At 46.4% G+C, this 27,165-nt stretch overlaps 1 protein-coding gene across 3 annotated transcripts in view; it reads right to left on the bottom strand.

Annotated features, from left to right (window-relative positions):
• The window catches only part of GATA4 (GATA binding protein 4), a 47,782-nt gene that overhangs the window by 2,955 nt on the left and 17,662 nt on the right, over window positions 1–27,165 (bottom strand). Inside the window, exons 2-4 of one of the 3 annotated variants that reach the window (XM_035023173.1) lie at window positions 6,162–6,331; window positions 4,808–4,933; window positions 529–616 (exon numbers count right to left, since the gene is read on the bottom strand). In XM_035023173.1, the coding sequence (XP_034879064.1) occupies window positions 529–616; window positions 4,808–4,933; window positions 6,162–6,331 (384 nt within the window). Of the gene's footprint in view, window positions 1–528; window positions 617–4,807; window positions 4,934–6,161; window positions 6,425–27,165 lie in introns of those variants that run through there. The other 2 variants (XM_035023174.1, XM_035023175.1) reach the window with 2 other exon arrangements.

Raw genomic sequence — 27,165 nt, 5'->3', positions numbered from 1 at the left:
GCTCAGGAATAAAATGGGGATAATGGGTCACATGGGGGTCTTCAAGGACCAATGAGCTAGTAATGGTAAAGTAGCTTTCTAAAACGCTAAGTACTACATGATGTTAACTATACACTGGCTTACAAATCAAGCTGTTGTGAACAGGACTAACGGGATCCTGTCCTCCTAGATCCCAGTTATTTCAAGGAGAATAGAGAGGAACTGAGCTCTTGAGTGGCTGGCTGCAGCACCGAAGATGGGAGGGATGAGTAGTTCTCCTTCTGGCCCCCAACCGGTCCAGCTGGTCCACTATGGCCTTTGCAACTGGCAGTGATCATGCACCTTGAATTGAGCCTGCTTCAAAAGCTCCCCAAATGTTGCATGGTGATGCTACTTTTCCCTGGGTTATCATTCTGTCCTGAATAGCTGGGGCTGGACAATGCTATCATGCCTCCGTAGCCTGGGCTGGCCCACCTAATACCTGATTTTCACATACTCCAAGGGCCACTGAGTTAGTCCTATAATTTACACACGATTTTTTTTCCTCACCTGCCGGTGTCTTAGATTTATTAAGGTTCTTGGGCTTCCGTTTTCTGGTTTGAATCCCCTCTTTCCGCATTGCAAGAGGCCTTGGGACCTAGAGGGTTACAAGTCAATATATATGGTTTTCCACTTGCACATGATCTGCTACAGTATTTAAGGCAACATCTAAGCAATTCCTCCATAAACCTTGGGGCTGGGACTAGGTGAATCAGCCCCTTGCACGCCTGCTGAGAAAGAAATCAAGTATGTATTGAGCTCCTATACTACATGCTGTTTGTTACACTCACCCTGGAGAAATGGAGGCTTAAAGGCACCATTCCTTCCCTCCAGAGCTTCAGTTGACTGGGAAAGACAGACAGCAGGAAACAACCAGACTCATAAGTGATGTGGGAGAACGGAGAAGAAACACTAAAATGTGTCCCCGGCTGGGGAGGAGGGGAAGTGGCACACGACCATATCAATGAAGGCTTCACTCAGGAGGTGATGCCTAAGTTGTGGGAGGTTGTCAAGTAGACAAGGGGCAGGCATTTCAGGCAGCAGGAACAGTATTTGCAAAAGCCTTTAGTTTATCAGCAAAATCAAGACACTATGAAAGTGAAAAGGGGGTGCTATTAATAATTATGCTAAGAAAATAGGCAGACACGGGGACAGCCCCAGTGAATTGAGACGTCAAGTCACTCTACTTAGAGCAGCTCAGCATTGCACTACGTCTGGTTGGAGCCAACCATGGTCTTTCCGTGGGGGGTGGGGAGCAAAAAGAGATCATGTTGGGGAGACTGCGCTGTGGCCAGGTCCCGAGATAAACAGTCCATGGACAACACTTTTACTGCATTGGCTTCTCATAAACAAGCAGTGACTGTCAGGTGCCACGCTCTTGAACCATTCACAGGTGCCTACACAGGGTCTGGGGAGGAGGCTTGCTGGATCACCTTCCTAGTATTTTCAAATAGTGTGCCTTCCCCACGTCTGGTTTCTCTTAGGTCAGGCCAACCAAATCTTTTAGCTCCTGCTCTGTGCTTGTCTCCTGTATGGGACTCATAATGGCCATGCTTGAAATACTGAAAGACAAGTAATTACCACTTCAGAGATGAAACATGGAATGGTTCAGAGAGAGGGGCAGCAAATTAGGTGAACTTGAACCTGCCTTCTAGATCAGTATTTCCACCTTTGGAGGGAAGTGTCCTCTCCTCCCTCCAGCCCCCCACCCCGACCTTGGCCCACTTGAAGCCCATCCTGGCCTCAGAAGATTATAGCCCTCATGTTTATCCCCACCAACCTCAGTACTTCTTTAAAAAAATTTGTAGTAAAATACGCCTAACATAAAATTTATCATCTTAACCCTTTCCAGTCGTGTTAAGTATATTCGCATTGTTGTGCAACCATCACCACCATCCGTCTCCAGAACACTTCTCATCTTGCAAAACTGAAACTCTGTACCCATTAACCACGAACTCCCTATTTCCCCCTCCGCCAGCCCCTGGCAGCCCCCATTCTACTTTCTGTCTCTATGAGTTTGATTAGTCTGGGTACCTCAAGTAAGTAGAATCATATGAGACTTGTCCTTGTATGATTGACTTCTTTCAGTTAGCATAATGACTTCAAGGTTCATCCATCTGGTACGATGCGTCAAAATTTACTTCCTTTTAGGGCGCCTGGGTGGCTCAGTCGGTTAAGCGTCCACCTTCAGCTCAGGTCATGATCCCAGGGTCCTGGGATCGAGTCCCACATCGGGCTCCCTGCTCAGTGGGGAGTCTGCTTCTCCCTCTGCCCCTCCCCCTGGCTCGTGCTCTATCTCTCTTGCTCTCTCTCAAAAATAAATAAATGAAACAACAACAACAAAAAAGAATTTACTTCCTTTTAAAGGCTGAATGGTATTCCATTGCATGGACAGATCACATTTTGCTTACCCAACCGTGGACACTTGGGTTGCTTTCACCTTTAGCTATTGTGAAGAATGCTGCTGTGGACATGAGGACACACATTATCTGTTCAATGCTCTGATTTCAATTCTTTTTGGATCTATCCCCAGAAGTGGGATTGCGGGGTCATATGCTAATTCTATTTTTTAATTTTTTGAGGATACAATTTTTTTTTAAGATTTTATTTAGTTATTTGTCAGAGAGAGAGAGAGAATGCACAAGCCGGGGGAGCGGCAAGCAGAGGGAGAAGCAGGCTTCCCACTGAGCACGGAGCCCGATGTGGGACTCGATCCCAGGACCCTGGGATCATGACCTGAGCCGAAGGCAGATGCTTAACTGCCTGAGCCACCCAGGTGTCCCGAGGACACAATCTTTTTAATACCTGCATAATATTCCTTTCTCCATTTCTTCTACCATTCCCCTATAGAGGAACAAGAGTTTCTTTAACCATTTCCCTACTGAAGGTTTTTTTTCTCCATTTTCTCTATCATGGTGATTCAAGAAACATCCTTGATACACTTTTCTGCAGAAAGAAGTATGAATGTTCTTAACTATATTTTTGGCTATTTTTTTTCTCACTAACAAGAAAATATGGTACACTTCTCATGATGAGCACCCAAATAATGTACAGAACTGTTGGATCACTGGGGCACCTGGGTGGCACAGTTGATTTAAGTGTCTGACTCTTGGTTTTGGCTCAAGTCGTGATCTCAGGGTTGTGAGATCGAGCCCTGTATTGGGCTCCATGCTCCGCGCCAAGTCTGCTTAAGACTCTCTCTCCCGGGTGCCTGGGTGGCTCAGATGGTTAAGCGTCTGCCTTCAGCTCAGGTCACGATCCCAGAGTCCTGGGATCAAGTCCCGCATTGGGCTCCCTGCTAGGCGGGAAGCCTGCTTCTCTCCCTCTGCCTCTGCCTCTCTCTCTCTTACTTTCATAAAAAAAAAAAAAAAAAAAAAAAAAAAAAAAAAAAATTCCCCCCCCCTCCTCCCTCCCCCCCCCCCCCCCCAAAAAAAAAAAAAAAAAAAAAGAATTGTTGAATCACTGTATTGTACATCTGGAACTAAAATAACACTGTTATGTTAGCTACACTGGAATTAAAATTAAAGAACTAATAAAAAAAATAAAGAAGACATGAAAAGATTCAGGAAGACTAAGGTAGTACTGCCCCTCCCACCCCTCTGCCATCAATCCTGTCCCCAAAGGGCAATTGGAGGACCAGCCTGTTATGTTTCTTACATTTGAAAACATTCTCAAACGTATATGCACACCTACAGATCTATACACGTATGTACGTGTGTATTCATCCATCCATCCATCTATATCTGTGTGTGTATTTAACACACCCTCACCCCCATAGTATGGGGTCATGCTATGTGTATTACTTTGCAATGTGCTTTTTTGTTACTCCAGGTCAAGATACATAGCTCTAACTTAGTATTTTTTAAATTTCTGCACAATATTCCACATCACAGTACTGCCATAATTTACTCAACCATTCCTTTATGGGACTTTACGGTGGTTTCTAGTTTTTGCCACTACGAATACTGCAGCAATAAACAGGTCAAACATCATTACCTACTGATTCTTTTATTGTTTTACAGGCTCGTTTCCCAAAAGCAGAGCTGCTAAATCAAAAGATATGTGTGTTTCTTATCCTTAGTAAATATGGCCAGGGGCGCCTGGGTGGTTCAGTCAGTTGAGTGTCTGCCTTAGGCTCAGGTCATGATCCCAGAGTCCTGGGATCGAGCCCCGCATCAGGGAGCCTGATTCTCCCTCTCCCTCTGCCTGCTACTCCCCCGGCTTGTGCTCTCTTTCTGTCAAATAAATAAATAAAATCTTCAAAAAAAAGGTACTGTCGGGGGCGCCTGGGTGGCTCAGTTGGTTAAGCGACTGCCTTCGGCTCAGGTCATGATCCCAGGATCCTGGGATCGAGCCCTGCATTGGGCTCCCTGCTCAGCGGGAAGCCTGCTTCTCCCTCTGACCCTCTCCTCTCTCATGCTGTTTCTCTCTCGCTCGCTCTCTAATAAATAAATAAAATCTTAAAAAAAAAAAAAAAAAGGTACTGTCGGGTTAATCTCCTGTGAATACTTGCAGTAAGTCCCACGCAAATCAATAACAGATGAGAGTATGCCCCCAAATCCACACCAGCGTTTGACCACGCCGGCACCTGAGCTGGGACTCCCAGCCTCCAGGAATGTGGAAATGAAGGTCTGTTGTTTAAAGCCACCCGGTCCGTGGGGTTTTGCTACGGCAGCCTCTACGGTCCCTTCCGAATCCAAGGGTCTTTGCTAAGGAGGAGACAACGACGTCGAGTCTGCAAGCGAGCGAGAGCGGACGGCGGGAACGGCGGGGCGGGGCGGCTACTTACGCCGTGGAGCTTCATGTAGAGGCCGCAGGCATTGCACACCGGCTCACCCTCGGCGTTGCGGCGCCACAGCGTAGTCGTGGTGGTCTGGCAGTTGGCACAGGACAGGCCCACTCGGCGGGAGGCGGACTGCAACAGAGAAGACAGAGCCTTGGAGTCCAAGCCGAAGGCAGGCGCTGCGGCTTTTGCTCTTCCGTCGCGGGGAGCGCCGAGGGCCTGGCCGTCCCTGAACGGGTGGCAGGGTCAGCCGTAAGAGCCCTGAAGGAGAACCTCCGAGCAGCCGAGGCGCTCTTTCTCCCCTCCCCTAAGCCACTCGGGGCGGGGGGTGAGAACAAAGACTTCGGCGGCAGGGGGAGTAGAGTGGACTCTAGTCCTCACTGGAATCAGTGGCATACCAATCATTCAGCAGACAGGACCCTGCGCGCAGAAGAGCTTTCCTCAAAAGGAGAATCAATGGGGACCTCGGGTGGGGGAAGGGCGCTGGGGGAAGAACTGTATTCAAGTGTCTTCAAAGGCTGGATGGGCCTTAGGACCGCAAGAAAGGTAAATGTCCGGTTTTAACCTCTCCGTTCCTCCCTCCCTAATATACATGAAAGCTAATTTGTGTTGGTCAAAATCAAATCATACTAGAAAAGACCACGGAGCCGAGAACCAAAAACCCCTTTACGTGCTCTTTCCGGGCCATAGGGCCCAACACACACTGCTTAATCTCCCCCCTGGGCTTCAGGTTTTATTAACCGATCAGCTGAAAACAGGGTTAAGGAAGAGTCCCCCATCCTCCTGGGGCAGAGGTGAAAACAGGAGCTGTCCAAGGCAAGGCTGGACTGGGAACTGGGAAGCCTGGACTCTGGTTCTAGACGAACACTCGGTATCCCTGTGACCGTGGGCGAGGCTGTTAGCTTTGCTGGGCCTCACTTTTCACTTCTGCATAGTGAAGGGGTTAAACTAGATGGTCTGGAACATCCTGGCATATGGAGCTAACTCTAAAGATATGGGAAATTACTGCGTTGCCACCCAGCCACCCAACCCCTCCACAAACACCATCTTTTAAAGACGACTTGAGGGGCGCTTGGGTGGCCCAGTCAGTTAAGCATCTGCTTATGGCTCAGGTCATGATCCCAGGGTCCCAGGCAGCAGGGAGCCTGCTTCTCCCTCTCCCTCTGCTGCTCCCCCCACTTGTGCGCGCTCTCTCTCATTCTCTGTCAAATAAATAAATTAAATCTTTTTAAAAAAATTAAAAAAAAAAAAAAAAGATGACCTGAAGTCCAAAATTCAGAACCTGGGAATTCAGAACCAAAGCGTGAGCCCCAAAGCCAGGTGAGAAGGGTGTACTTGAGCAATCGGCGCACTTGCTTACCAGCCGGCGCTGAGGCTTGATGAGGGGCCGGTTGATGCCGTTCATCTTGTGGTAGAGGCCACAGGCATTGCAAAGGTAATGCCCTGTCCCGTCGCGCCTCCAGAGCGGGGTGGACATGGCCCCACAGTTGACACACTCTCTGCCTTCCGAGAAGTCGTCAAACATATCTACTGGGTGGAAAGTAAGACAGAGGATTAATTCTTTCAGTTTGTGCCCAGAAACCTTACCTCGGAGAATCCGGAGGCCAAGGAAATAATGCCTTTTCCTTGCAAGGAGTAAAAGATGGATCAGCTTCAGCTGCCTCCCTTTTCCTGACTGGGCTCGGCTCAGAGGACTGTCAGGGGAAATGGACATTCTTACTCTTGGGCATCGCACACACAGCACAAGACCCGGGTCACAAGAAAAGGAGGACTCGGGCAGCGACCACCAGCAGCCTGCGTTTTAGTCCCTCTCTCTCCTCCAGAGCCGGTGGCCCTGAGGTTCTCACCCAACACTGAATTCTGCCCAGACCTTTCTCTCTTTTTTCCCTTCAAAACTGAGATTCCTTTTCCCTTTCAATACAAACACAAAATCAAACAAACAAAAAAAGGAATTACTCCAGGGAAATTAGAAAATAAAGTGTGTAAAGAAAATACACATCATATATAATCCTGTGACTTCAAGATCACCAGTGTTATTAACATTTTGTTCTATTATATCCTTTGCAATATTTTATATATTGACACATACTTTGCCTAGTCGAGGTCAAGCTATTGAGCCTATTTTTTTCACATAATACCAAGGCATTTTTCCCACATTAGAAATTCTTCATAAACTCGTTTTAGCAGAGTATGGTATCCCATCTTATAAATGTGCCATCCTCATTATCATTAAACTTTTACTTAATCCCTACCCAGTTTCTGATTCTTGTTTTGTAAATACTGCTCATTTTGTGCACAAATCCTAGCATTTCTGCCTATTCCTTAGGATACTCCCCTAGGAGTAGAATTACTGAACCAAAGGGACTACATTTTTGGAAAGTTTTTGAAATTTTCAAACTGCCCTGCAAAAAGGGCTGTGATCCATTTTTGTTCATTTTTGCCATTTCAATATATCTGTATGACATGCTGTATCACAGTTTGACACTTTTTCCTGCTTATTGGTACATAAAATACAGGTCCATATTGCAAGCAACTGTGACTTAGAGTCACTCACACTTCCGTGGGCACATTGCCACCACTCAGTCTCCTGCACTCACTCACCACCCCCCAACCCCGCTCCCCACCACCTCTATTGCCCAAGTCTATAGGATTTTACAATTGACAAATTTCATTCATGCCCATTTCAGTTGCCTTGCTGATATAGGCTGGGCCAAGTTTCTTATTCTCTATGATCTGTATAAGACCTGGCTCAGAATTCCAGAAGTCTCCCTGACTCCATGTACACCGCTTCCTAGCCTGAAAAATATTTTAGATCCTATCCAGATTTTCTGTCCCTAAATGCAGCTACCCTGGTGTTCAGATTGTTCTTGTCCTACCACCAGAGGCAAGAGTGGATTCTTCTCTTGTAACGGGGTGGGGAATATTTGGAGAGGAGGGGTTTTAAGAGCTCTCCCTCTACCAGGACCTAGCACTGGGTTTTAAGGTCACACATTCTGCTAGTTCTGTGGCCCAGCTACTTGCTCTAAGGGAACGTGGGCTGAAGAAGAGGATGGTGGGGGGCCCTCCCCTCAACTCTGGGTACACAAACAGTCATTTGCACCTGCAAACAAGTAGCTGTGTGTCCACACCGAGTCAACAATGTGCAGGTGTGAGGGGCTATTTGCTCAGGCCAGGGAGCTGAGCACACACCCGTCACAAGAGAGGCTATTTTTGCACCTGGGTCACACGGAGAACCCTCCGGCAAGGTCACCTGCTTTCAGAGCCGCACACAAAAGGACAACTCCCGTCCCAGTTTGCTTCCCCGCGCCTGGGTGAGGCAAGGAATGAGCCCGCACGCCACCTCCACCTCCAGACCCTCAAGTGCTGCCCTTGTCCTGAGCCGGTCAACCCTGTTCCCTCGACCAAGGCCTTCCCCTGAGGCCAGGGGAGTTCACAGGAGGACTCTGGAGCAAGGAGAGGCGCTTGCAATGTCGGCCTTTGGTTGGGGGTTTGCAGTGAACACTAGATGGCACTACAGCCTCAAAATTGAACCAATACACGGTATTCTAGCCTAAACCATGCTTGGGGATGGAGGACTCTTTCAGATCATGTTCCTTCCCAGTCCAAACCTAATGCGACCCTCTTATTCTTTTTTTTTTTTAATGGAAAGATTTAAACACGCTCAAAAGTGAACAGAATGAACTCTTATTTTTTTAAAAAGATTTTATTTATTTGACAGACACAGCGAGAGAGGGAACACAAGCAGGGGGCAGTGGGAGAGGGAGAAGCAGGCTTCCCGCGGAGCAGGGAGCCAGATGCGGGGCTGGATCCCAGGATCCAGGGATCACGACCTGAGCCGAAGGCAGACGCTTAACAACTGGGCCACCCAGGTGCCCCATGAACTCTTATTTAATCATCATCCAGCTTCCAACAATTTGTGGCCAGTCTTGTCCCTTGTATCTCTCCACCCTCTTTCCTCCATCCTGTATAATTGAAGGAAATCCCAGACATCCTACCATTTCATTCATAAATATTCCAGTATGGAGCTCTCATAGATAAAGAATCACACTCTCCTCCCTTTAAAGATAGTAAACTGGGGGTGCCTGGGTGGCTTAGTCCGTTATGCATCTGCCTTTGGGTCTGGGATCGAGTCCCACATAGGGCTCCCTGCTCAGTGGGGAGTCTGCTTCTCCCTCCCTCTGCCCCGCCTCCCTGCTCGTGCTCTCTATCTCAAATAAATAAATAAAACCTTTAAAAAAAATAAAGATAAGCAAACCGGTTTCTTTCCCGTGTTCTGGTTTACCTAAAGAAGCCTCCAGAGACAAAAATCTCATAATCTGGTCCTCTCTTTTGGAGGGGAGATCTCGTCTCTTCACACTTCTGGTTTTATATGAAGGGGTAGAATCTCATCGAAGGAGCCATCCAGGCAATTATAGGTTTCTCTGCTACTTACTGGCCTTAACTGAAACCCCAACACAAAGATTTGCCTTAGAAACTCCTTCACACTTGCCTCACAGAATAGGTTACACTCAAGGCAATTATTTTACTGGCCAGGGAAAGGCACTGGAGGTTGGCAAATATGTATTTGTCACCGACAAATATTTACTGAGCATCTGCTATTTAAGCACTCTGATAGATGTCCCAGAAACTAAGAGGGAAACTTATTCTCAGAAGGCTGATAACTGAGGTGGGCAAACTGGGCCAAAATACCAATAATGAGTTAACAATACTGCTCAACTCATTTTCAGAACACACCTTAACCAATATGGGATTTGGATGGCAGATACTTCTTGTCTACGGTGGGAAGTGCAGAAGTCAGACCCAGAATGAAGGGTCAGGTGTTAACAACAGTAGCCAAAGAAGAAATGGCATAGGAGGTCAAGGCCACGCTTCCTCAAGGCACCCTGTCGGATGCACCAAGTCTCTCTACAATCCACTAACCCTCCAAATTTACAGAAGTTTCCATGTTTTCTACCAGAAAGTCTTGCCATCCAACCTACTCAATAACATGTTACCAAAGTTTAAATGCTTATTACAAAGACACTGTAACAATCGAGGAAAATGTTTACCCCTCACGTTAAATGAAAAGTGCAACACATGAACTGCCAGACCACCCTGATGGCAGCTAAGGCACTGCGAAGGAAGACGTTTTTGTTAGGCTAGTTATTGTAATGTGGACTTTTCTTTCTTAAAAATGCCATTCTGGAATGCCATAGTTGCCTGTTTTAAAAAAAATCTGATAAAAAATTAAAACAAAAACAGAAAGACTTTTGATCACCTTGAGCAGCTCCCAGTCCACTATGGGGGGACTATTTTACTCTCTTGCATCACACACACACACACACACACACACACACACACACACACACCTACCTTGGGCTGAAGAAAGGAGAGAACGAAGTTCAAACCCTGCTGCTTAGCAGCCACCCTGCCAGAAGTGGGAGCTGATAGGCAGTGAGCCCCACACCAGCACAAACATCTGGTGGGCAGTGGCCTGAAGCCAGTTTCTCAGCCTGATTTCTAAGGGCACAGCTGTGACCTTCACTTATGAAAGCCCTACCTCTCCAGTGCTGGGCATCATGGCCATTGGTCCAACCGCTTAGAAGGCAGTGGCAATCCAACTCTCTCGGAAATGGGTCAGCATTACCCCGCATTGGAGGAAAGACTTGTAATAATAGTTGTAAAGTACTTTGCAAATAAGAGGAAAAACTCACAACAATGGCTGTAAAGTGCTTTGTAAACACCAAATGAGATAAGAGTGATGGATTATTGTTAGGTTTGGAGGGGTGGGGAGGGAGTGGGAAGACCAGGGACAAAGCTTGGTGCTGGGTTTTCGCAGGGGGAGGGAACAGATAAAAGAGCTAGGAGATTTGGGAATCTGACCTTTTCACCAAGCACGGGGGTGAGGGGGGCCGTGCTCAGAATTGTAAATTGTGTCTCACTCTCCGACTTGGCCAACTTGGAGGCTTGCAGGCAGCCTGGTTGACAGTCTGTACCTATGAGGGCACAAGACTACTGCTCATGGGAAATTGTAGTTACTGATATTTAGCAATGAGACACACAAAATGAATTGGGCCCTAACCCCAGGAATGGGGATCAAATGCCTCACCTCCATCCATGACCCACTTAGGAAAGCACTGTTCTTAAAGAGGGAAGCAAACTCAGCCTGATTTCTGAGGCATCCGATTTCGTAGGGATGTTCCTAGGAATTATGGCAGATTACTTCTACCCAAGTGCCTGAAAAGAAAAATGTGGGCCAGGAGGTTGAAGGATCCCACCCCTGACTTCCCCACAGAGAAGTGATGCAATCAAAGGCAAAGACTCCGACCTCTCCCCTGACCTGCTCCATCCATCTTGGGGAACCCACCCACAGGCAGGGCTAACAAGCAAGTCAGGGTTGGTGAAGGAGGAGGAGTTCGGCTGCCTCCATTTTGACCTCAAACTCTTTAGTTGGGTTCTTCTTTCCAACTTGTCTCTGGGCTCAGGCAGAAGACCCTAAAGGCAAAGCATCCCCTGCTGGGAATCAAAACTATCCCCTTTCTTAAGGAGGATTACCCTGAGCCAGCAAGACCCTGCCCCTGATGGACTCTAGGACAGTGATGGGTTTGACTCTCCCTGCCTACTTGCACGCACCCACCCATGTTTGCCCCCCATCCCCTATTTTCCTTACCTAAACCTGAGAGTATGTTCTGGGCTTTGGAGACAGTCTTTGACACGCTAGTCCCCTGTTTCCCGGTGTCGGCCTCACCGAAATAAATCCCTTTCTTGCTTTGCCTCAAAACTCTGCCTTTGGATTTTGTCAGTGGGGAGTGGCCGAACCTGGCCTGTGTAGGGCCCCGGAGCCAGGTGCTCTTGTACCCCTGCCCCCAGCTACACTGGGAGAAGGAAAGGAGGAAGAAGGAGAGGAGAAAAGTAGGAGGAAGAAGGGGAAGGAATCAGAGGCCAGGTTCATGGCTGGCACCATGTGTTGGGCACTGCCTGAGAGCTGGACTTGTCTGCCCACCGCTGCATGCTGCCGGTGTGAATGCCAGCCAAATGGGTGGATGCCACAGAGCCTGGTTCTGCTTGGCCGTGGCGGTGCCCCTCAGGCCTTCCGTCTTTTGAGTGGCTTGCTCTTGCTAGGGGAAGCTGGGTCTTGGGCCAGAGCCCATGTTGAGCCCCCTCCTTCACCCTCACCCTTCACCCTCCTGACACTATCTGACCTCGGGCCCTGCACCACTATTTCTGTGCGGGGCACGGAAGCCCAAACATTTGTCATGTGTCTGCTCTCCTGGCCCCTGTAGCAAGTGCTGGGCATTGAGATGATGTATCAGACAACACTGGGGCAAAAATCCCTGCTCATAGTTGTTTTGGTCTAGCTGGGGATACACAACCCCAAACAAAGAATTATGAAATGTGACAAACTGCAACAGCGCCTGGGCTCTATCATGCACCCCCACCCCTCCACCCTTAGCTGCACGTCCTCAGTTGCCCTAGACCACGCTACAGTCTATTTGGGGAGAGAAGGCACGTGAACACAGTGGAAATTACCCATGCTCTGGGCAGCTATTCAATGCTCCGAAACAGAGGCCAGCAGGGATCCAAGGCCTGGGCGAAGAGAGAGGAGGTACCTGCCCAGAGACCTCCCCAGAGCCAAAGGGGCTTCAGGAACAAAGTCCCGAGCCCCACCCATATGTCCCTTGCTGAACCCCAGCCCTGTGTCCCATCCAAAGTTCACCAGAGACCGTGCCTGGATTTCCTGACAGCCCTGGCTCGGTCCTCCGGGCTGGCGCCTGGGGCTGGGGCACAAGGAGCAAACAAATCCTGAGGTTCTTCTGGCAGCCTGAGCCTTCGGTCTTCTGGGCTTTGTCAGGCTTGGCCTGTGACAGGGGGCTGCCAAGGGGAAGGCGGACACAGCTCAGGCAGCATCGGGCTGGCAGGGGTCAGTGCGCCGAACCTGAAAGCTCTTGCGGCCACTGAACAGAAGCGGCTCCCGCCAGGCCTGGCCCGAGCGGCCCGGCGGAGCCCGGGGCCTCTGCTTCTGAGCGCGGAGGGACAACATGGCAGCGCCTCACGGGGGTTGTCCGTCCCATTCTGACCGCGGTGCCGTGGGGTGCGGAACACTTTCAGCATCTTACGGACAATCATCTACATGAAACGTTTAGCGTGCTACATTTCTTAATAGTCACTGAATAATATGAGAGACCTTTCAACTTTTCTCCAGGTGAATATTGTCACTGCACTGGAAATAAACTTTCACCTTCACACACACACAAAACACTGGCGTTCATCTAGGAGCCTGGCTTCGGGCTTGGAAGGAAAGCTAAAGAATGTGACTCAGGTTCAAAAAAAAAAAAAAAAAAAAAGAACACCCCACAAAGAAGCAAGAACATTCCGAGAGAAAGGAAAAAGCACCAAAAACAAGAAGGGAGGAAGAGAGAAAGAACGAGAAAGCAAAAGGAGGAGGTGAGAGAACAAATGAGACCGGAGAAAAATATTTACAGCACGTTGCCAAGAATTAATACCCCCCTAACACGCTAAGAGAAATGACAAATTCCAAGGGAAAGATGAAATGAAGGCTCCACCAGGTGACTGGTGCCCCGTCACTGAAGGGACTATGGAAAGAGTCAACCATCTGTCTTTCCTTTCTGTGACCAACTGCCCCTCCCTTGCAGATCTCCAAGCTCCCGAGTATCTGCCTCTGGTCCTACCTGGTCTGGGCTCCTAGCAGGAGCAGAGTGGGAGGCTGGCCCAGAGGGCAGGCAATGGAAGAATGTTAATGTGGTTAACGTGGCTCAGAGAAGATCTTGCTGAATCAACAGCAGAGCTGGGACTGGAAACCCACACTCACTGACCAGTCTCTTAACTGTGGGCCCAGAATCCCACGAGCTCCAGCTTCTGACTTCACCATCCTGTTGGGGACCCACCCTTTCCCCCAGCAGCAGACAGTGTCAACATGAGCAGTTCAAAAATCAGAATATGGAAAATAGTTTAAGGTCACAATATCCCATGTTAGCAGCAGGGGCTCAAAAAGTCCAGGACCCATGGGTGCTCTGTTTTACAGAAGTGTCGGAAGGCACATCTGTTTCAATGCTCTTCAGGACACCAAACTGAGAAGTGCTCCCTAGCCTTCATTTTTGTGATTAGATTTTGAGACCTTCGAGAATCCCTACATGTGAGAATATAATTGCAGCATAAAGATTTCCCCACAAAATGCAGGGTCACTCACCAGCCCCAGGAGAAATTTCTTGGTGTTTTACTATTCGAGGTTGATCCTCAGTGATGATTAGGTCCTGGGCTTTCAGCATCGTACAAAGTTAAATCCATTAATGACAGAGATTGCCACATTGCTATGAAAAGTTCTACGATGTTAGGTACTGACAATATGACTTTGTTTGCCAGATCTGGAAATTAAACACTCATACACTCCCAGGAGAGGGTCACCACGGCCCCTTCCCACTTGTGATCCACGGGCTGGGATACCATCTTTAAAGGAGCCAAAAGAACAAAGCAAAGAAGGGAATACTCAAAGATTGTGTTGTGTTATAATTTCTATCTGTAAAACTTTCCCTAATGTTGTTATTTTTGTCCTTCTAACAGTAAATGTTTTTACAAACACTGTTTTGCCCAGTTGTCTCCTCTGGGCTTCTCTCTCTGGGCTTCACTCTCCCTGCCTTCTGCCCATTACCATCCAGTGAATGAGAAGTCTAGAGTCTTCCCTGTGGGACCTCGGGAAGAGGCCCACGAAGTGTAAGCTAAGACCAGTTAGTGTGCAAGAGCCTGAGTCTCTACAGGCTGCCGTGTCCACCCTCTTAAACCTGGAACCACGCTGGCTTTCCTCTTTTCTGCCAGGTCTGACTAGGAGGCCATGTCTGATTCGTCCTCCAGAATGGGACACTTCTGAGGGAGAGGAGCTGATCCCTAATTACTCTGGGACAACAAATTTAAAATCAGGATGTATGGCCACTCTCAGCAGAATGTTGGTTGTGAGACCTCCAACTCTGACACTTACTCCCACTGTAGTCCCTACACTCGTTTCTCCCCAGTGTCACCAAGTGTCTTATTACTGGGCTGATTTACTGCCTCCCAGACAGGGTGCATGCAGAATGCAAGGAAAGAGGTGTGTAAAATCACTCTAAATGCTGGGCTCCCTAGTTGGTGGCTGATATCTCACAGCTCCCTGAGTTCTGGTTGGCTTCAGCTGCCTGGGTCTGGCCTTAGGCTCAGCTCCAGCCAAGAGAGCCCTGACTGGGCATCAGCAATTGAAAATGTCTGCCACTTTTTGGAATCTGAGTACTGAGCCCAAACTGTAACCTCCCTTCTCTGGACCCTGCCTTGTTCAGTGACTATGACCACTGGTTAGCTCTGAACATCCCCTAATCATTTTTGCCCCTGGGATGACTTGTCTCCTTTAAGTCTCCATTAAGTCTCCTGGAGGGCAGGTGGCCCAGAGTCTTAAAAACTGGAAGTGATGTTTGGGTGATTCCATGAACATTCAGGGGAAGAAACCAAGGTCCAGAGAAGGTGAGTGACTCACGTGAGATTCCAGAACATTCTGTGACCTGATCCTTGCCCTCCCCAGCACCACGCTGCTCTTAGGCTGAATCACTCTATCTGCAGCGCTGGGCATACAGCAGAAACTCATTGCACATTGACCAATCAGATTTCAACAAAATCCAGCATCCTAAAGTATCTAACAAGACAGTAGAATGGTATAAATCTGAGGGCTCTGCTTGACAACCTGGCCATGCTCCTGGACACACGTAATAACTCAACTGAGAGTTAATTACACAGGGCCAGAGGTTTCTCATATGTATATAATGTGTGGATATACAATTATATATAACGGATGGATAGATATGGAAAAGAACTCCATGACGCAGTGACAAAACTGCTCTAATAATACATTGGAATAATCAAAGGCATCCCCCCCCCAAAAAAAAGAAAGAGAAAAAGGTTTACTTTTAAGATGTTCATGGCAAAATACTGGAAACAACCCAAAGGTCCATGGATAGGGAAATGAGTAAGAAAACTGAGATGCGGTAAAAAAAAAAAAATAGGAAAATTTGAGTTGATTTTTAAAATGACAATTATGTGGACTATGTTAAGATTTTCTCTTCCTGTAACACAGTTTAAATTCATTAATGAAGCAATTAATTAAACAAGCATTTCTGTATCTGGGGAGGCGCATAAGAGGCACTGGGAACAGCAGGGCAAAGGCCCGAAGCTTGGAGGGAAATGGACAGTTAACAATAACACCAAGAGACCACTGAGTGTGTGGTTCCATTTGCATGAAATATCCAGAATGGGCAAATCCACAGACAGGACATAGATAGTGGTTGCCAGGGGCAGGGGGGAAAGGGATTGGGAGTGACTGTTACTAGGTACGAGGTTCTCTTTGGAGTGATGAACATGTTTCTACAATTGTCTGGGAGATGAATGCACAACTCCGTGAATATACTAAAATTCCCTGCATAGTACACTTTATTTTACTTTTTAAGTATGCCCCACGTCCCATATGGGGCTTGAACCCATGACCCCACGATCGAGAGTTGCATGCTCTACCGACTGAGCCAGCCAGGTGCCCCTGAAGAGTACACTTTAAATGATGAACTTTAAAAAAATAAAAAAGAAAAAAAATAAATGAGTGAACTTTATAGAACATAAAGTACCTACTAATAAAGCTGTTACAAAATAACTAATAAAAAATTGAATTTTAAAAAAGCATCTCTGCTTAGGAATTAGAGGATTGGAGATATCTATTTAATGTCTTCAATTTCCTGAGATCCTCTCATTCCAAAACCAAGTGCCTCCCTTCCCACAGGGTTAGCCCCTTGGGGCTCAAGTATCCACTATGGTATCAACTATTCTTCCCACCCCACAGAAGGAAAGAGAAAGGCTCTTTCCAAGGTACAGGACCAGAAAGTGTGGGGATGTATAGGATGAGCTTATCAAAAGCTGCCTGGCCAATCACACTGCGGACAAAGTCCAACACTGGTCCTGCATCCTCCAAGTCACTGGGGCGGGTCAATGTCCCTCTCTAGGCCTCCTGCCAACCTGCGTCAGTCAGTCATTTAAATGTACCCTGGGAGTGGGGGTGTGGGGAAACAAGCAGTCCCTGCATTGATGGTGTGACATGGTACAGCCTGGGGCTGGGGGGGGGGGGGGGGGGGGGGGGTAGGTGGCAATTGGACAGTATCTTAGCAAAAGCATGGGCCATGTGATCTAGAAATTCCATTTCCAGGAATTTATCCTACAGATGCACTTGCACTTGTGTAAAATGGCTCACATATGAGAATATTCATTGTGGGTTTTTTTTTTTTTGCAATAGCAGGGGATTGAGAAACAACTTATATGTTAATCAATATAGAACTGGTTAACCCAATTAAAGTACACTAGAGCCATAGAAAATAAAGATATTTCATATACTAATATGGAATCCTTTCCAAAATATGCTGTGAAATATGAGCAGGAAGGTACAGAACGGTACATACGATACCCTCTCACAAAAGAGAAGAGTCTATACACACATTTGTTTGCATATATAATAAATACCTGTAGAAGGACAGACAAAAAACTGATAATATTGATTGCTTCCAGGGAAACATCCCCGTGGCTCAGGGATGCTTTTGTTCTTAGAGTCTTGTGAATCTTTTGAATACTGAACTATGTTAATTTATTTCCTATTTGCAATAAATAATTCTTTTGTATGTAAAATAAATAAGTAAATAAATATGCCGTTAACATCACCACTGTTTCATGTAGCATTATTTTTAATTTAGAGCAGGTTCTTTATAGGCCAGATTCCATTTTCTGATTTCCCATAAAAGCATCTTACCGCCTCCCATTTTCCAAGTGGGTTCTCGGTCGCACCGACCCACTGTCTTCCCGCACAGTGCCCTGTTCCTGTCTCAGGGGGTCCTCAGACAGGCTTCCACAGGCAGACTCAGGCTCCAGCCCCCACTGGATCTGGCTTGGCTTCTAATGCTCTATTACACCCATGCACACTGCCTGTTTAGACCTCGTTCCTTGTATTAGAATTAGGAAGACTGAGCGGGAGCTTTGGCCAGACCCTCTCTCAGGGCCATTTGAGTAGACTTAAACCAGGCCAGTCTGGGCCCACTGGACTCTGAAACCCCTGTCCGGCTTGTTATAAGCTGGCAGGATAGAAAGGAAATACTGAACAAATTGCCAGACCAGCTCCCTCAGGGACCAAGACAATGGGTCTGGAGGGAAAAGGCTTTTCCTTCAAGCCCAGCGGCTGTCGGCTGTCGAGAGGAAACAACTTCCCTTTCGCCTCCTGGAACTGCAGCAGCCAGCCGGCCAGCCAGGGAGATTTATGGAGTTATAATGTGACCTCTTTATTGCTCTGAATGCTAGGGAGGCATTTCAGGGGAGATTTACGCCTTTTAGAAGGGGAGGGGAGCCAAGGTGTAGAAACATATTCAGGGGACTCTTTTCCCCTCTGGGGGTTTCTTGAGGATTACTTAATCAGACCAAAGTTCAATTCAATCACCACCACTTTACATCTTCTGCTAATACACCTAGTTTTCCTGCAAGCTTGTTGCATGAAGTGTGGAGTCTAAGGACAGTCAGGACGGCTCTGCTTTGAATTGTTAAGACAAACAACACAGAAAACCAGGATGAAGACCGTGTACAGCAGTGCTAGAAAACTGTGCCTCCCTAGCAACGGACCTGGGCTATATTCATTTTACCTGTCTCTGCCTAGGATGAGGGTGTTAGACCAGATAATCTAGGTCCTTCCTAGTTTGAGTATTATCCAGATTAAGGTCAGATCAAATGTATGAATTACTCTGCACCAGTGGTTTTTCTGTCACTTGCTTTTTTGAGCTGCAGAACGCTTTCTTCAAAGAAAATTTTATTTGAGGAAGCCTGACATAAAACAACAGAAGAGTACAGCGAATTAGGTGAAAGGATGTACCAGGCTCTTCTCAAATCCCCCTCTACACACAAGGTCCTCCAACCACTAGAGGGCGCAGGAGCATAGCTGCAGGAGTGTTACTCAGGACTCTACCCATGATGTGAATGGGGTCCATCCACTGCTTCAGTATCACAAACTACATTTACCAAACCTATAGGCTGGGAGCAACGAGAACCGATTCCACAAGCAAGCAGGGGTGGAAATGTTTACCAAGAGTAATTCTTCTTCTCTTGCTCTGGTCTCCACAGCTCAAAAAAAGGAGTATTTGGAAAAGATGATTTCTAGCTCCTTACTTTTGAAATCATCCAACTTGGCATTACACTGTAACTCTTCTCATTTATGTATTTAAAAAATTTTCCTCCTTAATTTAAGTTTAACTGCTATACAAATTCAAACACTACGGAAAGATGTCACATGAAAAAGAAAAAATCACCATTACCAATATCACACTCCCTCCGAGGCAATGGCAGCTAACAATTTTTCTATCTTTTCAAACATTTTGTATCTTATTAATTATAATTTTATTTTAAAAATTTAGAAATTACATAGAAGTACCAAGAATAAAATAATAATCCCTGTCACCATCTCTTATCCAGTCACTATTTTGAATTTGGAATATATCCTTCCAATTCATTCTTGTATTTTGACACACATGTATATGCACCTCTCAACAGCATAAGTCTGGTTTTTTGTTTTTTAAATTTACTTGAATGCCTTCACACTGTACATCACATTTATAAATTTACTTTTTAAAAAAATATGAAGTGTTTCAATAATTGAGAAAAAAGAATATAAAAGCACTCTTAAACTCACCACCTAGCTTTGTCCATCTTGATATTTTACCATATTTGCTTCAGATATTTGTAAAGGAAAAAAAAAAAAAAACACTGCAAATACAGTCCATTCCTCTGTGCCTCCCATCATCCCAGCCTCTTCCTTCCTTCAGTGGAAATAACCTCTATTTTGAATGTCATGTTTATGATTCATGTGAATGTTTTTACTCTTGCAATATGTTTGTATTTTTTCAAACAATACATAATATTCTTGTATGTTTTAAACTCCATAGAAATAACACGCAAGTTTTATTTTCTGCCTATTATTATGTTTCTGAGTTTTAATTATGTTGATAAGCATGGAGGTACTTTGAGTTGCTTTTATAGTTTTCCACTATATTAACATATCATATTTAATTCTTCATTTCCTTATTGATGTATATTCAGGTTGTTTTTCAATTTTCATTGTAATAAATGCTGCAGTAGTCATCCCTGTTCATATCTGTTTATATACATAAGAAAAGTTTCTCTAGGGTATATTAGACATGCATAGACATGCTTAAAAATATATTTATAAAACACTTATGTTTGGTTTGGGTTCTGTTTAACAATGTATCAATTAGCTTTTGCTAAGTTATGCTATAACAAACTGCCCCCAATATCTCACTGGCTTACTATATTAAAGATTTATTTTTTGGGGCGCCTGGGTGGCTCAGTCGTTAAGCGTCTGCCTTCGGCTCAGGTCATGACCCCAGGGTCCTGGGATCGAGTCCCACATCGGGTTCCCAGCTCAGCGGGAAGCCCTCTTCTCCCTCTCCCACTCCCCCTGCTTGTGTTCCTGCTCTCACTATCAATCTGTCAAATAAATAAACTCTTTAAAAAAAAAAAAGATTTATTTTTTTGCTGTTCCACATGACAGGTCAGCTGCAAATGGGCTGAAGTTCTGTCAGACTCTGGGATCCAGGCTGAAGGCCCAACCTCTATCTGGGTCTTGCCAGCCTCATGGCAGGGGGCAAAAAGTTATGTCAGAACCACATAATGGCTTTTGAAACCTCTGCTTGGAAGCTGTACAATTGACTTTTAGTCCCATGTCACTAATCAAAGCAGGTATCATAGGCAAGCTTGTGTGATCAGGGTGGAGGATATAACCCTCCCCCAGGAAGGGGCTGGTGGGAAGAACAGGACCATTTGCCTGAACACAAATGAGATCATACCCTAAGAACTCTTCTGCAGCTTAGTTTTTTCATGGAAGCACATCTATTTGGACATCCTCCCATATCAGTACAGATCTACCCTCACTCTTTTAAGAAGATTTATTAGTTCTACATTTCATTTTTATTTATTTATTTTTTTTAGTTCTACATTGTAAAGGTACATGACACTTATGGGGTGCCTGGCTGGCTCAGTAGGTGGCGCATGCAACTCTTAATCTTGAGATTGTTAGTTAGAGCCTTACATTGGGTATAGACTTCACTTAGAAAAACAAAACAGGGCGCCTGGGTGGCTCAGTTGGTTAAGCGACTGCCTTCGGCTCAGGTCATGATCCTGGAGTCCCGGGATCGAGTCCTGCATCGGGCTCCCTGCTCGGAAGGGAGCCTGCTTCTCCCTCTGACCCTCCTCCCTCTCATGCTCTCTGTCTCTCTCTCATTCTCTCTCTCAAATAAATAAAATCTTAAAAAAAAAACAAAACTAGGTACATGCCACTTACATTCTATTCCGTACTTCCTACAGTTGTTTAGCTGTACTTTGATATTTGAAAGGATCCAGTGCTCAATGGCCGTCTTTTTATGCCACAGCTTCCCCATTTCTTATGCCTGGGCCGTATTTTGGCAGGCCATTTTTCACTACTGCACACAAGAGGGCTGTAATGAACATCACTGCATTAATTTCTGCCCCAGGACCTATTTATTTTCATCTTTTCTGATTTCTGACAGGGCAACTTCTCCCTTTTGTCTTTTTTTTAAAAATTATCTCAGCTATTCTTGTACAATAAGTCTTCCATATAAATTTGACAATCAGCTTGACAAACTGCATTTAAGAAATCCTGCTGGGGGGTGGCTCGATTAAGCAGCTGCCTACGGCTTAGGTCGGGATCTCTGGGTCCTGGGATCGAGCCCCACATCGGGTTCCCTGCTCAGCGGGGGGTCTGCTTCTCCCTCTGTCCCTCCCTCCCACTCGTGCTCCCTCCCTCACTCTCTCTCAAATAAATAAATAAAATATTTTTTAAAAAAGAAAGAAATCCTGTTGGGATGTTTGCTGGGACTGCATTAAATTGATGGATTTGCTTGGGGCATTTGGAAGAAAGAACACTGCTATATTTTCCATCCAGGAACATAGTATCTTTTGCCATTTAGTCATGTCTTCTTTTACATCCTTTAGCAGTTTTGATAGCTTTCTCCATAGCGATCTTACAGATCTGTTTACCAAAGCTGACCATTCTCTCATTTGCAGATAATGAATACACTGCCTCTTTCTTTCCAATCCCATTTATGTTCTTACCTGGGAACTTTACAGCCTGCTGGAGAGCTGAGAGGTATGGATCCTCAGTGTGGTCGAATTTCCATTGTTTTTGATAGTATTTCTATAGATGGGGGTAGGAGTTGTTTCCTACTCTCACTGGAGATGAAATTTTTACTTTTGGGGGTTCGGTTTGGTTTTTTAACCTGATTTGTTCGTGTTCAGGGAGGTCTGGGAGAAAGCAAACCTTTCCTCTGCTTCTTTCACACAAAGTGTCCACCCCCTTCTTCACAATACATCCTTCTCAAATCCTATCACCGGCTCCTCTCGGCTCACTGGACTTCCTAGACTAACCCAGCACTTCCATGGGTTTACTTGACAATCACATCGATACTGAATTACTTATTTTATTCTTGTCACAAAGTATCATTTAAATCATTCAGTGTTACTTTATTCTTTTCTACCAAACTACATTTTGCTAAGCCAAATTATAAGCACACAGAGATCAGGCTATATTTCATACCTTGTTTATTGAGTTAGTTTTATTTTCTCTCTCCTTTTGCACTCTAGTCTAGAAGTGGAGATTCCCTGCACAGAGGCTGCGCCGAGCTCAGCTCTCGGCCCTTCTTCCTCCTATCCAAAACACCACCGCCGAGTCCCAGCACTCCTAGAGCATATTTGATGACAAAGGTCTAGTCGTTCAGTGCATCCTTTTACAGCTTTCACTTATTTGGCAGACATCTAAGGAAAAGTGTGAAGCTGCTACAGAAAAGCGTCTGGTACAACAAACTCAGGAAGGACAGTACTACCAACTATTACATTCATACTGCTCACACCTTTGGAGAAGGTTATAGAATGTGGTCTTGAGGAGAGAGAAGTTTTACAGTTTACTCTCTATTCACTAAACTTTCACATCGTCTCTGTTTTTTTTATTTTCAATTGTAGTAAAATATACGTAACACTAAAGTACCATTTAACCATTTTTAAGTGTACAATTCAATAGTGTTACGTATATTCATACTGCGGCGCAACCCATCTCCAGAACTCTTTAATCTTGCTAAACTGAAACGGTACCTGTTAAATAACTCCCTTCTCCCTAGTAGCCCCTGGTAACCCCCATTCTACATCCTGTCCCTATGGATTTGACTACTCTAGGCACTTCATATAAGTGGAATCATATGGAATTTGTCTTTTTTTCCCCCCCCTTATTTTAGAGAGAGAGAGAGAATGCAAGAGGGGGTGGGGAGGGGCAGAGGGAGAGGATCTCAAGCAGACTTCGGTGCTGAGCATGGAGTCCGATGCGGGGCTCAATCTCACAACCCTGGGATCACGACCCGAGCCCAAATCAAGAATTGGACACTTAACCAACTGAGCCACCCAGGTGCCCCAGAACTTGTCTTTTTGTGGCTGGCTTATTCACTTAGCATAATGTTTTCAAGGTTCATCCATGTTGTAGACTATGTCAGAATTTCCTTCCTTTCTGAACAAATATTCCATTGTATGTATATACCACATTCTGTTCATTCATTCATCCATCTAGGGACACCTGAGTTGCTTCCACCTTTTGGCTACTGTGTCTCTCTCTTTTTGGTCAATAATGTATTCATCTTTACAAAAAAGATGACCCAGCTGGGGAGAGTCCTCATGGCAGAGTCATTCCTAAGACTCGGCTTTCCAGGAAGAAACTCAGAGGTAGCAGTAGCTGCAGAAAAGCCAGGATGAAAGGAAAATCCTGTGGCGGCGAGACCCTGAGGGAAGGAAGACTGCCCAAGTAGCCCAGCCCTGATAGAGCTGCTCAGGAGCACGTCTGGTGACCTCAGCACGTACAAATCCTTGAAATGGGAGGACGTGCGCCCTCAGTGCAGCTGATGCAGGGAATGGGAAGGCACGGGCCTGGGATGTCAGGCTGACTCGAGGCCACGAGCCTCAGCGCCCTTGTGGCCTCGGGCACCTTGCAGCCTCAGTCAGTTCACCTGCTAACAGACATTGCAACTCCTGCCCGCAGGACAGTTGTTGCGAATAAATAATGAAACAATGCCAGAAGAGAGCGGTGAACACCGTAAGCTCTCAGAGTGTGTGCTGGGCCTCGATGCTACCACCAGATCTCTCCAAACTGCCCGGCGGCTGGTCAGGCCATTCACACAGCTGCGAATGGAGACCCAGGCTTCATTCTCCTCTTGGCTGCTTCTAACCAGTTGTTGTCCTCAGTCCAAAATGGAGGACCAAAGGGCCCCGCTCCTGAAAATAACAGCACAAGTAATTCACTTGTTCCTGTTTTTCACCTTCTACTCCTATTTTCGGTAGTCATTAAAACACCCCCACAAGTCTTCACCCTCCCGTTCCCATTCATTCATTTTTGCAAAAGAACTGGAAGCCTAGAACGCCCATGTGGACAGTGTGCAGCTTCCACCAATGCTCCTGGAAAGACAGCCAGATCACTTCTCAGATGGACACCAAGTCCACATCTCTCCTCTCAGAGAGGCAAAGGCACAAAGAGACCTAGGTCCTGGTTCCAGCCCATAATATCGGTCAGAGACGAATGCCCAGGCAGGTGTATACATCAGGTTATTAGAATAACTACCAAATGAACAAATAAGCCACTCATCCTCTTCTTCCTATCTTTCTCCAAACCCTCACAGTCTGGCAGCCCCCCTGGGTTAGACGCATTTCCTGGCAGAAACCCACAATGCAAGGGACTTGCCCCCTGCTCTCAGCAAACACAAGGTAGCGCTGTGATCATGTTAACCATAGTGGTGCTGGATTCGGACCCTCGGAGAGGCTCTAGGAAGCAGTTCACGGTGGAAGGAGCAGGGGAGGGGGGTCTCACTTATTCTCAGAGATTCCCAGAGACAGACCCCATCATGGCTTTCTCCAAGCACAAGCACACACACGCCCTCCCTGGCGGCAGCCACACCACCTTTTCTTTCTGAGCACAACTCAACGTGGTTTTTTCCCATATCTAGTGAGATCACTAGAGGCAGACAACTGGTTCCAGCTCCCTTAGGAGGAGTTTTAAAATATTCTAAAGCTATGACAAAAGTCACACTTCAGGTATCTACAACCCCAATTAGCCTCTGTTTATGTAAAAGGCCCCCCTATGTGGACGGAATTATAGACACAACTAAGTTGGATGTGGGGTCTATGTCCCTAAGTGTAGATTAACACTGAGAATGAGGGCAAATTCTAAAACCCTCATTTAATTCAACTTGGTAGCAACCTAACTCTGCCCTTTATTACTGGGATAAAACAGATCCTATTTGGTCCCTTTAATGATAATTGTGAACATTTACTAACGGGTGACTAATGGCTAATATTTAAAAATACTCCCTGCGTGTCAAATACGATGGTTTATGAACGCTATTTCCTATTACTCACAATAACACTATCAAGTGGCTTTCATTCAATCATATGCACATGATAACTGGGGAACACTGCAAGAAGAGCTAGAATTGTAAATCAGGTCCGGACCCCAGACCCTAACTACGGGATGCTTCTGTCGCTCCTACTATCAGCTGCCCCATAGTAAAAAGTTGGAGGTCCCAACAAGGAATAGAAGCAAAAATTTTGAAAGTGATGAGTGAAAGTCTGGCTAATGGGCTCTGCCTTCACCACGAACAGCTGTGAGATGGCCAACTGCCCCCTCCCCAGCAGATCTGTCTTCTCTGTCCTTCTCCCCCTGACAGCCCCTTCTGCCTCGCCCTGGGGAAAGGGTCCCCTTTATTAATGCCATTCCTGGAGCTGTGTTTACACAGGGCAGGAAACTTAATATCAACATTCCCCGAAGGAGAGTGTCTTGTCACCTCTGTGAAGCACTTCAGGCAGGCGAGACCAGCCTCCTACCCAAATCAAAAGGCACTTACACCCTTTAAACAGAGTCTGATGGGAGAGTTTGTTTCTACAGAGACTCTTTGAGTTCCTGAGCCTGTCTGTTATGATGAGGTTGAGAGGCAGTCACTCGTATACACAAAACTCCCCCTGGTGCCTCAAGAGGCTCTCTAAGAAGGATCTTGGGAATCTGTTCAAAGTGGGGAGGAGGGAACACAGTGGATTCGGGCACTCAGTAGGTAGGAAAAGACAGACTCAATGAGCAAAATTCTATGAGGCTCTGTAAACTGGTAGGGAAAGATTATAATCGATCTGGCTCTAGGGGCAGAACACTGATAAGATGTGAAGACTTTGGGAGGGCGCTTAGGAAGCCCAAGGGGGCACCATCAGGTCCCAGCAGAGCACCATAGGATCAAGGAATGAACCCAGGTGATTTTCAAAAGGTAAAACATGGAGGGCACCTAACCATATTTTTAGCTTCCTTTCCTGGCTTCTCTTACCCAACATCTGTTACCCTGGACTGCCCCACACTCCCCTCCCACCTTCAGCAGAGCAAAAGTTCAGCTCTGCAGATTTCCTCTGCCCCTATTGCTCTCCCCCATACTCTCTCTCCCCTATTGCTCTCTCCCCTGTTCCCAAGGCTTCAATCAGGGTGATGAGCCCACAGCCTCAAGCCCATGCCACCTGTGTCCTGGAAACCTCACCTGCATGTCCCTCACCCTTAGCTGCCTCTTCCCTTGTTGCTACCTTTGGGAAGACCCCTGGGGTCTTCCATGCTCTTCTCTCTCCTCCTGGCCTTCTGCCCTTGTAAGATTCTTAACAACCCCTCGATCTCCTTTCTCCCCCAACCCATGCCAGGCCCCTCTCCCTGTAAAACTGGTCATGGATGGGGACATGCTCATACCTGGACTTCTGTCTCTCAGGTTCCTCCCCTTACAAGGATGCATCCTCTCCTCCCGCTCAATGTCTCAGTTGCGCCAGACCGCAGGTATCAGTATGGGAGTCCAAGGGCCCATACATACACTTTCGGATGAGTTCCAGAACTTATCTTTTCAGATAATGAACATTTATTTAGTATTTACCATTTAATTGTATCTCAAACACCAAAATGAATGAGGTATACCCTGAAAACACTTCCAGTCTACTGGAACTGTAATCCAAATAAAAAGATAGCACCATAAGATACAGTGAGAACATTGGCCCTATTTGATTCTTGGGAGTTCTGCCTGGAGATATGTCAAAGGTTGCCTGCAGGGACACCTGGGTGGCTCAGTCGGTTAAGCATCTGCCTTCAGCTCAGGTCATGATCCTGGGGTCCTAGGATTGAGTCCCACGGGCTCCCCACTCAGCAGGGAGTCTGCTTCTCCCTCTGCCTGCCGCTCCCCCTGCTTGTGCTCTGACAAATAAAT

This window comes from Mirounga leonina, unplaced genomic scaffold, assembly GCF_011800145.1.
Source record: "Mirounga leonina isolate KUSES-001 unplaced genomic scaffold, KU_Mleo_1.0 Mir_176, whole genome shotgun sequence".
Taxonomy (NCBI): Eukaryota; Metazoa; Chordata; class Mammalia; order Carnivora; family Phocidae; genus Mirounga; species Mirounga leonina.
The sequence above is the reverse complement of the archived record's forward strand: the minus strand, read 5'-3'. Positions and strand labels throughout refer to the sequence as shown.